The sequence below is a fragment of the Pungitius pungitius genome, chromosome 8 (genome assembly GCF_949316345.1).
Source record: "Pungitius pungitius chromosome 8, fPunPun2.1, whole genome shotgun sequence".
Taxonomy (NCBI): domain Eukaryota; kingdom Metazoa; phylum Chordata; class Actinopteri; order Perciformes; family Gasterosteidae; genus Pungitius; species Pungitius pungitius.
The window spans coordinates 9232375-9245241 of record NC_084907.1 but is presented as its reverse complement, the minus strand read 5'-3'; the positions used below and the strand labels follow the sequence as shown (position 1 = coordinate 9245241).

General features: G+C 41.3%; 1 protein-coding gene across 2 annotated transcripts in view; it reads left to right on the top strand.

The window, feature by feature from the left end:
• Nucleotides 1–3: 3 nt before the first annotated feature.
• Nucleotides 4–12867, top strand: part of LOC119229833 (calcium/calmodulin-dependent protein kinase type 1D) — a 13985-nt gene continuing 1121 nt past the window's right edge. The window contains exons 1-11 of one of the 2 annotated variants that reach the window (XM_037490592.2): nt 4–1076; nt 1962–2073; nt 5022–5147; nt 5424–5498; nt 5880–6018; nt 6334–6457; nt 6887–6962; nt 7680–7792; nt 8859–8937; nt 9031–9118; nt 9640–9959. In XM_037490592.2, coding sequence (XP_037346489.1) covers nt 1988–2073; nt 5022–5147; nt 5424–5498; nt 5880–6018; nt 6334–6457; nt 6887–6962; nt 7680–7792; nt 8859–8937; nt 9031–9118; nt 9640–9959 — 1226 coding nt within the window. In that variant the 5' untranslated portion in view covers nt 4–1076; nt 1962–1987. Of the gene's footprint in view, nt 1077–1261; nt 1597–1961; nt 2074–5021; nt 5148–5423; nt 5499–5879; nt 6019–6333; nt 6458–6886; nt 6963–7679; nt 7793–8858; nt 8938–9030; nt 9119–9639; nt 9960–12867 lie in introns of those variants that run through there. The other variant, XM_037490591.2, reaches the window with a different exon arrangement.

Here is a 12867-nt window from a genome sequence, read left to right as displayed (position 1 = left end):
CACTGAAAATGTGTTTTAGTCATACTGGTGCTTTGTGATGTCAATACTGCAATACTGATTTGTTTCTTGATCGATTCTCTTCTATTCTAAGATGTATGAGCTCATTGTACACTTATGCAATTAAAATGTGTATTTATAAATACCCCAACATAGCCTTTGTTTGAACAGGAGCAAACCTGTAGCGGTTAAGGTTTAGTTAATTCCCTGGTCTCTTTAACTTATGGTCTGTATAAACATGAATATACTTATACAACTAATAATGTAGTTATATGCCATACTGGGCCTCTATTTGCATTAGCTGCTGATATCCAGCTGTGGCATCAATCATCAAGGGACCTGTCTTGTGCTACAGTATTGCACATCGCCAAGCCTTGCAGACTATGAGGCACCGTTTGTAAAATGTTGCACCTTCTAAAAATGTTTGTAGTTTTGGTACATTTAGTGGTATCATATGAAAAAAAAGCAGGACAATATTTGTCACTTTTTCAAACATTTAGAGAGAAATTCATGTAAATACATGCAATAACTTTTCCACCGATAATGTTTGGCAGTAACACAAAGTTGTTAAATAATATAAATGTTTAATCAAAATGTAAATGTTAAATATAAATATAAACGTTACATGTTATATATAAATGTTAAATGTTATATATACATGTTCAATGTAAATTTTAAATGTAAATCTAAATGTTAAATCTAAATGTTAAATGTTGAGGCCGCAGATGGTCCGATCTACGAGGCAGGAGGCACGATCGCGACCGTCCGTAGATCGGACCATCTGCGGCCCCACACCTTTAACATTTACATTTAGATTCCAACACATAAGGTAATAGTCAAAACCTGATGAGAATCAATAGTACAATTGGTTTAAGTGATCTTGACTGAACAAAATCAATGGCAAAGATCGTATTTATAAAGGGGATCCGCTGGGGGACTAGCATTGAGCCGTTTCCATGAGTCTTTGAATGTAACACGGCAGAGGCCCCGCCCCCTGCGCGTGGAAGCTTGCAGCCTTCCTTCCCCTCCGTAGGTTCCCCTCGGTACCTCAGCACTACCAGTACCTCACCGCTCCTCAGGTAAATATCTCCTCTATGAAGTTAACTTACTTTGGTGACATGTTAACACTCTACCTATACTAATAGGTCATTTTGATTGTAACCATGCTCACTAAACTGGATATTAGAATAAAATGTACTATATGTGTATATTGATAGCCAATAGGAATTTCTCTACAGTGGTTGGTTTTCTTACAATAATCCAATTGATTTGTAATCATTGAATTCATCTTTTAGAATATACAGAGTTCAGTCAATGTACAATATATGAAATATCCCATGTCTCTAACATTGAACTATTTACTTAAAAAAAATATGTAATCATAAAAAAAATATTTCTTGAGTGTTACTTTCATGAATGTTGTGTTTTGGCATATCAATGTTCAGACGCACAAATATTGGCACATTTCAGCAAATATTATTTTAAGGTGTTGACTGACTTTAAGGCCAGGAATATAAAATGTCCTGTCAGGGAATCAGCCACTAATCTGTTCCCACATCAGACCCATGGGAGGAGCCGAGCAGACCACGAGAGAGCAGGGTTGGAAAGATTAACTAACCACAGCTTTTTTTGTACCCTTCTAATCCAGTCTAATGACAGGTCCAAATTGGCTTTAGCCAACGGGGAATTAGCGCAGTCATGAACTGGCACCTGTTTGTGTAAACCAAGATGCTGCAGTTGGGTTATTGTAAATCTCATACTCAATCCTGAGGGTTCTATTTCAAATGTGGCCCAAACGTCCACTTGTCCTCAAGGAGGAACTGATTTGAATTTGGTTGTCAAAGGTTGAATTATTTTTATGTACAAGAGAAGGAAATTATCAAGTGATGACCTTTGGGCAGACATGGGATTAGACTGCTCTGTGACTGAGAAAATGTAAATAATCAATGTTGTCTGTGCCTCAGGAGTCTACGGAAACGTCAGAGCCAAGATGGGGCGGAAGGACATCATCTGCAGCTGGAAGAAAAGCACTGATAATATCAGAGATGTGTTTGACTTCAAGGGGAAAATGGGATCGTAAGTATTGCTGATAAGGAAATGCACACAAACTGGGGAAGGTTCATTCATGGTTTCACCTTTTTTATTGACTTGTAAAGACAACTTTAGACAACGCTGGACCAAAAAAGTAGTTTGATAATGTGGACGTTCAGGATAAAAGCGTTTCTTAGTTGTTGAACAGATTCCTAAAGAAAGAATCTAATTAGTTCCGGTGATGCAGTATGATTTGAAGGAGTGAGGGAAAGCATGGAGGTGTGGCCACTGAAGCCTGCTGCTGGTAGGCATATTTTCCACATGTCACAGTGTGGGTGGATAATCATCTGTCTACTTGTTGCACCAACATACAGAAAACTGCTATCTGACAGCAGTGGGTAAATCACAAGAGATCCCTTTTTCACAGTAGGAGGCCATTTAATGGGGCCGGATTGGAACCAGGACTCCCAGCCCATTTGGTGAGGATAACTGAGCAGATCCTAGACAGGAGGTGGGCATGATCCCTGTGGGAATGAAAGCGCTAAAGACTCAACACGATAAATAGCAGCATTAGCTAGCTGAAAAGAGCGCACCCCCCACCTTTTTGTGTTTGAGATAGGAAACATGCAGGACTCTAGATTTGTATAATGAGTAAATAAAATGAATAAAATGCTATGTATAATGTAATAGTTGATAGAACAGGGACGACTATGGACACTATCCTGTTGCATCGTGGCAAATGTGGGATAGAACTCTTTTGAAAGCTCATCACTCATCAATTTTTCAATTGTCCAGTAACTTTATGAAAGAGGCATCCTCAATCTCTGGCTGGCCCTTTTAACAAAACAAACCCAATCCTGCAATGTTTATTGCCAGCATCTTAGCATCAACCTTTAACACATTAATTACAGCATTACACTACCAATAGGAAGAAATTATGACTTAATAAGCATTGTGTGCACACTAAACCTGAGGTTTCACACTCTCATATGATTAGTAACAAGTGTCCTAAATTTTCCAGCAAACCGAGGCATATTCTCTGGTGTCCTCAGAGCTGTCTTTAAAGCTGGGGGGGGGAGGAGTTCTTGAGCACTGACCTCAGAGCAGCAGAACATCCTAGCACCACTTCGTTATAGGATTAGGAGCGAGACTGATTATATTGGCTGATGAGAATTCTAAGGGTGCATGAGGCGAGGAGGTGTGTGTTTGTGCCAAAAGGAAACAGAAGTGTGTCACCCTGCTGCAATGAACTTACACTGCTTTGCCACTTTGCATTGTTTTCAGTAAAAATAGTGATAAAGTGGAGAACATGCTTAAATCAATGTATACCTGCTCCACTGAAGCCAAATTAAAATCTTTTAGGTACAAGATGTGATGGACTCAATGTCACGGTGCGGTTCTCGGTGGACCCCGAAATGCAGAGACAGGAGGCCAGGATGGTCTTCAAAAGAGTTTAATCACCACAGCAGGGCACACACAAAAAAACACAAGGCGCTGGAACAGAGGAGACGACGGAGGTTGAGCTGGCTGGTCTTTATGGCACAAGTGATTAGGTGGGATGGAAACCAGGTGTGTCTCGTTCTGCGCAATCAACCAACCTCGCCCTCCGCCGTCTCCTATTGCCAGGAAGAGGGAAAGCAAAAAGAGGGGAGGAAAATGGAAGAACACAAAACAACAAGTAACAAAAATCAAACCATGACACTCTAGCTTATGCACGTGTCTTTTTATTATTTCAATTTGTCGATATGTACCAAATTAGTTTCATTCACATAGAGGTTAAAGGCTAACATCCTGCTCTGTATGAGTACCCCATATGAGTCTAATTCAGAACAGTATACAACACTGCATTCACGAGGCATGCTTTTTAAGCCTCACTTAATGGGTCTGAGGTGTTTCAGGTCAGAGCTGCAGTATCTTCTGAATTGAATGAATGAATGATTGAGTCAGCTGACACCGGGGCTACCATCTGACTGTGAGCTTAAAGACAATCTCTGCCGTGCTGAAACCTAGCCAAGACTAAGCAGCCCCTACTAGAGGGAGCACACTGTATGTGCTCTCTGCATTGATACTCAGACGCACGATAATCCGTAGGAGGTGTTGTTATTTATTATTAAAACCGCAATTATGACAGTAATGAAATCAGCTTATAGCTCCCTTAATACCAATAGAGTGGAAAGAAGCCTCGGGTCTTATGTTGGCATGTGCGTTCAGCAGTATGTTTACCTCACTATTGTGAGTGGAATGTGTATTGGGAGTCATTTTGATTCAATGGGGAATGGGCAGCGTTATTGGTTTTCAGATTCAGCCCAAAACATTTTATTTATTTTATGTTAGCACAAACTGTTCAACTCTCTTTAGCTCATTTGAACCTTTCCCTTATTTAAGACATCTAACCAAACAGCCGTTGACTCATAAGAAGAAAACGGAAGTTCCAAAACATTTCTGGGTTTTAGGACTCATTTGTGTACCGATGTATCCAACCAAAGCCTGCTGGAATATGATTAGTCACTAGAACTACAAATGGAAACCACAACGCTTCATGTCTGTTAACAGAGATCGCGTTAGTGCTAAGCCCATCAGCTGGGTGCTACAGTCAAGGCTCTCCTGCTGCCAGGCTCTACCTGTGCAGGTTCAGCCTTACACTGGGATAACCAATAACAAAGCATATTGGCGTACATTGTGGAACTTGGGAAAAGTTAAAGAAAAAGACACTACGGGATGTGATGCATCTTACTTCTGGGGACCCTCAATCAAGTGCCTCATCTCTTGTTGAATAAATCACCCATCCAGAGGGCCTGGATCATTGTCTATTAGAAAGCATCTGCACATAATTGTCCATTATATATTAAATATTTATGTGTCAGTCTTGATGTAAAGGAACATTGAACTTTAATGGTGCTGAAGAAATTAAAACAACACAATCATCGGACTGGTTCCGCTCCATGAACCCTCCATCCAATGGCTGCGTCTCTGTCCTGTCTGTGTTTGTGCAGGGGGTCTTTTTCAGAAGTGTTTATGGTCAGAGAGAAGACAACAGGAAACATGTACGCCCTAAAGTGCCTGAAGAAACAACACCTCGCTCACAGCAAGCTCGAGAACGAAATCAATGTCCTGAGAAGGTAAAGCACACAGACACACACATGCGTACGGGGGGATTCTCTTGTATTGTAGTTTGCAAAGAGCACTGCAGCAGCACCTTTCCCTTCTTTGTTTTTCTCTGTGACTGTATTCAACTGCCGACCTTGGTCAATAGACAGTCTGTGGTTCAAACATTAACGTTAACTTGTGCCACATTCTTCATGCATCTACATGCATACACGTGAAGAACGGGGCATGGGGCCGAACATAACACGATCCACATCTGCTACACATCTGCCTCTCTCTTACCGTGTCAGGATACAGCATGAGAACGTGGTGGGACTGGAGGATTTCTATGAGAGTCGAACACACTATTACCTGGTCATGCAACTGTAAGTGGATTCAGTATCATCATCACATTGTTTAGTATTACCTTTGTAGAAAAAAATGTTGACAGGTATTATACTTAGTGGAATTATATCCAACAAGTATAATAGACAAAAATATATCAACAGAATATCTGCTTGTTAAAGCAATGAAAGCTGTACGTTAAAGGGCTTTATGGTGCAAAGATCCTTTTAATCCACACTGACAGTTCAAATGTTGGATCTCCAAAATATTTGATAGCCCCACAGCACCTTTTTGTCCAACACCACTCTTTTTCCACGCTGCAGGTCAAAGCTGTAACAGGAAAAATGCAGTAAGATCCCTCAGAGAATACTGACGCTTTCCTCTCTGTGTGTGTGTGTGTGGGGGGGGGGGGGGGTCTGCAGAGTATCTGGCGGGGAGCTGTTTGATCGCATCATAGATAGGGGGGTTTACACTGAGAAGGACGCCAGCACAGTGATCCAACAGGTGCTGCAGGCTGTCAGCTACCTGCACCAAAACAGCATCGTACACAGGGACCTGAAGGTAAGACACACACACACACTAGTCATCACCCAGAAGAACATATAAAGCTGGAGTGTTCAAATGAACAGAACACAAAACAGAGATGCTATATTAAACCATTGTTTTATGAAATACATAACAATTTTGCATTGACATAATGTGATTATACTAAGTTCACATATTCAATAATCATATTATAAAATACTTACAGTAGACAACCTTATAAATACATAATTTTCTCAAGGTGTCCTTCCTTATCTCTCTTATTCGGTGTGTCTCTCCATGTCTCTGTCTCCCTCTCTCTCTGTCCCTTTTTCTCTGCCCGTCTCTGAGCAGCCAGAGAACCTTCTGTACTATAATACAGATAAGAATTCAAAGATCATGGTGAGTGACTTTGGTCTGTCTAAGACGATGGAGCACGGTGTGATGTCTACAGCTTGTGGCACACCAGGATATGTTGGTGAGTTACTGGATAGGGTCATACACATTCACACCTCCCTCAAAACAGTACATTTGACTAGTTTCCCATGTAATAATCTCTCATGTTCAAATGTTAAAACGTATTAGCAGATAGTGAGTATACTCTGTTATTGTGGCACGTTGAAGGTCTTTTTGTTTTTCAGTCCCGTTTAAACTGCAAATGTTTATGGGAGCTGTTGCAGATTAATACTCTGATTAATGAATCATCTATGACATAATCATTGGCCATTGGTGGGATTTATACAAGCAAAGATATAAAGATGTTCTATACTAAATCATCTTGTGCTTTCCAGAAAACGTTGATCGCAGTGATCCAGTTCAAACTGCCTTCTCACAATATAGTTTGAAATCCCCCAAAAAACATCACAGTGGATCAACTTTTATCACCATACTCTGTGTCGTTCTACAGCCCCGGAGGTTTTGGCCCAGAAGCCCTACAGCAAAGCAGTGGACTGCTGGTCCATTGGAGTTATCACTTACATCCTGTGAGTACATGTCTGTCCTCTCATAACAAGCACAGCACATGGATTTTCATAACTAGGTATCACAGTCTGCAGAACAGAGGGGATCTATTAGTTATGGTCAAATCTTTCCCCATGAAAAGCTTACATTTTCAATTTCACTTTAAAGTGAAAAAGTGAGTATGGGGCGCCGTTTGTAAATTGTTTCACGTTCTAAAATCCTGCGCAGTTTTTTTACATTTAGCATTATCATATGGATGAAATAAGCAGGACAATACTCACATGTCACTTTTTCAAACATTTAGAGACAAAATCATGTAAATACATGCAACAACTTTTCCAAGTACAATGTTTGGCAGTAACACAAAGTTGTTAAATAATAAATGTAAATGTTAAACGTTCTGCTCTATAACAAGAGCTAATTCATACGGACTTGCCATCTTGGCTTGCTGCATGAATTACCGTAAGTATTGTAATTGTCAGTCGTCATGTCTGACGTTTAAACTCAACATTTAGATTTACATGATTTTGTCTCGCTCGAGTATTGTCCCGCTTTTTTTATTCATAAGATAATGCTAAATGTACGAAAACTGCGCAGGATTTTAGAACGTGAAACATTTTACAAACGGCGCCCCATACCAGAGGTTATGCAGTAAATACAAACACTATTTGGGTAAATCAAAATTCAAAAAAGGTTGGTATAATTGGATAAGCTAAGTCACTGGTTGCTGGTCCCTGCAGGCTCTGCGGCTACCCTCCATTCTTTGAAGACAACGAGACTCGTCTGTTTTCAAAGATCATGAGAGCTGATTACGCCTTCCATTCACCTTTCTGGGACGACATCTCCGAGTCAGGTATCTATACAGCAAAAGATGATTCACTTGGTATTTGACATGTGATTCCCTTAAACCTTCTATTTCGGAATTGTACACAAAAACAGCTTCATGGGTCGCTTGTAAATGTATTGAGGAAAGCGCTGCATCTTCAAGACTCCTGATGAGACGACAACTTGTGTGAGACATGTCAGGGAGAATTTGTTGAGCTCCATTTTAAGTGAAGCCTGGGACCTAAACCAGTCCAGGGTTTTATACGGTTTCAACGGATGGAACCCATTTGTGCCTTGACTGATCCATATTCTGGTTTCCTATCTGCTTGTCAAATATTATTGACTGGGTCCCATTTCTTTGTTTTCTAACATTCCTTTTGCAGGGGGGTCTTAAATTTTGAACAACACAAACTTCTGAAGTATATATAAGCTATTGTTCTCCCCAAGAAGCTCTGTCAGATCTTCCTGCTCCTCTGAGGGAGAGGGAACAATCTGCCACTTTTTTAGCTGAATTGGAGTCATTTGACTACTTAATCACAAAGTAAGTTTAAGACACTTTGGATTTCTCACAAGGGCTTAATCCACAAATTTCCACCACAAGACACTATACTGCAAGAGTGAATTTAGACGAGACTGCCCGATGAGTTGAAAATCCAACAGGGCCATCTATATCCAGTCAGTATTCATTGGAACACATATGATAACTGAAGACCTTTAAGAGAAATAAACAAACAAGGGAAATCCAGGGGACAAAAGATGGAGAGGAGATGTTAAAAGAGTGACACTTACTTGTAAAGCTGAAGCATCAGCATAGTGTTGCCACACACTGTTACATACCTGTGCTGCAGCAGAAGGGCCAATTCATAAAGCTGGACAGAAAGGCTAGGACAGTGCAAACTAATTAATTAATACATCAAAGTAAATGCCGGTTTAAGGAGGCAATGCTTTTAGGACTTTGTTGTCCTTATTTATTATGGCAGATGACTGTCCTTTTTTAAACTGAACAGAAAGCTGGTCTTTGTCAAATGTTTATCAATGTGTGCTGGTTCCATTGTAATCAGACACTAACGGATGAGCATGCCTCCTGTTAACAGCCAAAGACTTCATCAGGAACATGATGGAAAAAAACCCAAAGAAACGCTTCCTCACCGAGCAGGCTCTCAGACACCCATGGTGAGTCCTTTCTGTTGGTCACGCACACACGCGCAGACGCACAACATATGATGTTGTTTTCCAAATAAACTCATGTCCGTTACTTGGTTGCAGGATTGCGGAGAATACGGCTAAAGACGTGGACATTTATCAGTCTGTCTCTGAGCAGATAGAGAGGAACTTCTCCAAATCCAAATGGAAGGTAAGTGACACTGACACTGCTCCTATATCTCAACCACATAGGCTGCCATGGGCCAAACCTTCCAGGTTCATTTCTCTCTATATTGTGAAGGTTTCTAATTAAGTATTTGTTAATGTATCATTCATAGCCTGATTATTACAACATTGTATTACTAAAATATGGAGTCAGTGGATTTTGTATGACGGTTTCACAGCAATTGCCCTTTAAAAACCTTTGACTACTCAATGTGAAGTGAAACAAGAAATCTGCATATTCAACCTTTTAGAAAACCTTTAATAAAGACAAATGTTTCTTAATGTTAAAAATAAAAACAGTATATTAGTTACATTATCTTTAGCCTATTTACCTGGGATATCCACAAACTGATGTCAAGCGGATGATATGGAGGACAACGTCCATATCTTAAATAAAACCAACCATGAGGGGTTCCTGACAGGCTGTCCTAACTGACAGTAATGTGTCACGCCATGGGTCGGCAGCACCAGTAGAACCCTTTCCCTTTGTGTGGGCACTTCCAACAGCAAGCCTTCAACGCAGCCTCAGCCATCCACCACATGAAGAAGCTGCAGTCATCCCTCAGTGAGCCGTGCCCCTCACACCTCACGGCCAACATCACGGAACAGGCCTCCCAGAAGGACCCGGAGGCGCTGGGGCAGCGCCATGACAAGACTGATGCCTTTGACCCGAATAGGAACCCCCTTCAGCCATCCTGCAGCACTCCTGAGTGTCCACCGCTGAAAGCCAATCACAGTGAGCTTGACTCCGCCCTCCACTTTGATGGGCAGAGAAAGGTCAAGAACTTCCCACTAGAGGTTGACACTGCTTTCAGGACATCTAAGAGGTGAGAGCTCATTTGTACATTTATCTATCTATGTATGCATATCTCTTGTTGAAATGAGATGATTATCATGATCTGCGATCTGTTGGATTGTGGAAATCATTAATGTAATTTGTGTCCTAGAATGGAGCGTCTAGGTATGCAACTTGTTATTAATAGTCTGTGTCAGAGGTATGTGTATGAACTGCCTATAGAACAAAAAGTATTATTATATTCAACTTTTATTCCAGGACACATGATCCCATTCAAATTAATTTCTTGGCCAAATAGCTGAAGCTCAGTCAGATTGGAACAGCAAACCATTTTAAACCATTAACATGCTCTCATATAAACCACTTCATTGTAGCTCTGGCTGTATGCTTAGGGTCATTGTCCTGCTGGAAGATGAACCTCGGCCCCAGTCTCAAGTCTGCAGACTGCATCATGTTTTCTTGTATTTGGCTCCACCATGTCTGCTCCACCATGTTTTCATCCTAACTAGTTTCCCTGTAGCTGCTGAAGAGAAGCATCCCCACAGCATGATGCTACCACCACCAAGTTTCCATGTCGAGATGCTGAGCTCAGGGTGATGCCAGTGTTGGGTTTCATCCACAAAGCATTTTGTATTGATCCCAAAAGTTCCATTTTGCTCTCATATGACCAGACCACCTTTTTCCACAGATTTGTGGAGTACACAGCTATTAGTTGTCCTGTGGGATCTTTGCAGCTCCTTCTCCTTTGTTGCGCTTCTGATCAGCATGGCTGGACGGCCTTCACTTGGCCTTGGTTGTGCCATATTGTTTCCATTTTTTGATGATGGATTGTATGGTGCTCTGTGAACGTAATAACGTAACCCTGCTTCATATGTACATTAACGGTTTGATGAGCTTCTTAGTCTTCATGATGCTCTTTATGTCAGGCTGTTGCATGCAGGCAGAGGCAGGACTCACACACAGAGTTCTAGGCAAAAAATGAACTTTTTAATAGATCCCAAAAAAACACACCAACAACATGCAATTAGTGTTGAGCGCGGTGTTTTTGAATTGTCGTTGGTTGTGGAGTTTATGGCGACAAAGACGTTCATGGTGACCGTCTGAACATGGACTGCGGCCGAGGGATGTTTTGCCCGTTTTGTGGCAAACACATGAACAGCTTATTTTGCGTTACGTGTGGTCGGTGTTTGGAGTTTTTAAAGGACGCGGACCAGACGGAAACACCAGACATACTGCATTATTGCGTTCAATATTTTAACGAGGGCCACTCGTACGCTGTAATCGTGGACATGATGTCAAGTCTACACGGTGTAAACATCAGCTTGAGGACTCTTAAAAGTAAACTGAACGAAGCCGGGTTATACCGCAGAAAGGATTATTCCTCGCCAAACGTCGTTGTTATGTGCCTACTGGTTTTTGAACCTACTGGTTTGGCTACGCGTGCATGTTTGTTTTGCCCCGACAGCGGCACATGTTGTCTGCCTCGGTCACCTGATGCGCTAAGCAAACTTTGCAATTCTCCCTTCAAACTGATGTTGCTAATTAAAGTGATTGCTTAATCCCCGTTGTATTTAAGCATTTCACGTCTGTAAAGCACTTTTTAACCATGTGGATGTAATTTGGAAATAACTAACAAGCATCAGGAAAAAACACCGATAAATATGTATGAAGTGTTTCACACTACGCCACCAAAAACCAGTTGTCTTGGTTCCACCTGAACCAAAAGGTTTCCAAGCCATTTACGGTGTACAATTTTGTCATTAAATAAAGAAAAATCTGAGTGATAATTCATGTTTGAGTGGCTGATCGCTTAGTGCAGACGTCTTGAAATGTGTTATCATTTTGCTCGACAAGGTTCGAATCCAGATTGTGGCGATCTTTCATTAAACATATTTTTTTGTGATGCACGGCACTGTATGACAGTCCGGACAGAATATCACCTTTTGTCCAAATGTTTCGGTGGTTCCAGGCTGCAGCCTCGCGAAAAAAGTATCGATACACATGTTTGGAAGTGTTCCCCGATACGCCACCAAACCAGTTATCTTGGCTCACCCTGAACCAAAATGTTTTCTTGCCACTGACGATGTGCAATTTTATGACAAGTATTTAAATCAGATGGGACACTTGGAAGCTCGGTTGGCCGATGGCGTAGCGTCGCCGTCTTGTAACGTGTTGCTCTTTTGCCCGACTGAGTTCGAATCCAGGTTGTGGCGATCTTTTAATAAATGTATGTTTTTTTATGTTTCATCCAACCAGGCAGACATCATCTGCCGCTGTCGGGGCAAAACAAACACGCACGCGTAGCCAAACCAGTCGGTTCAAAAACCAGTAGGCACATAACAACGACGTTTGGCGAGGAATAATCCTTTCTGCGGTACAACTCGGCTTCGTTCAGTTTACTTTTAAGATTCCTCAAGCTGATGTTTACACCGAGTGGACTTGACATCATGTCCACGATTACAGCGTACGAGTGGCCCTCGTTAAAATATTGAAAATATATAATGATGCAGTATGTCTGGTGTTTCCGTCTGGTCCGCGTCCTTTAAAAACTCCAAACACTGACCACACGTAAAGCAAAACCACGTTAAGCTGTTCATGTGTTTGCCACAAAACGGGCAAAACATCCCTCGGCCGAAGTCCATGTTCAGAAGGTCACCATGAACGTCTTTGTCGCCATAAACTCCACAACCAACGACAATTCAAAAACACCGCGCTCAACACCTCCGTCACTTCCGGTATGTGGTACATTCCCTTTCCGTAAAGAATCTTCTTCGTCTTGTTAATTTGTTTTCTAAAATGTAAATGTGTTTTCCCAAATGTTAATTTGTTATCCAAAATGTTAATGTGTTTTCCAAAATGTTAATTTGTCTCGAGCTTTGTAAAAGTGTTTCATTCTTTGTAATGTTGCTTTGCACTTCAGGGCCACCGTATGTTACACT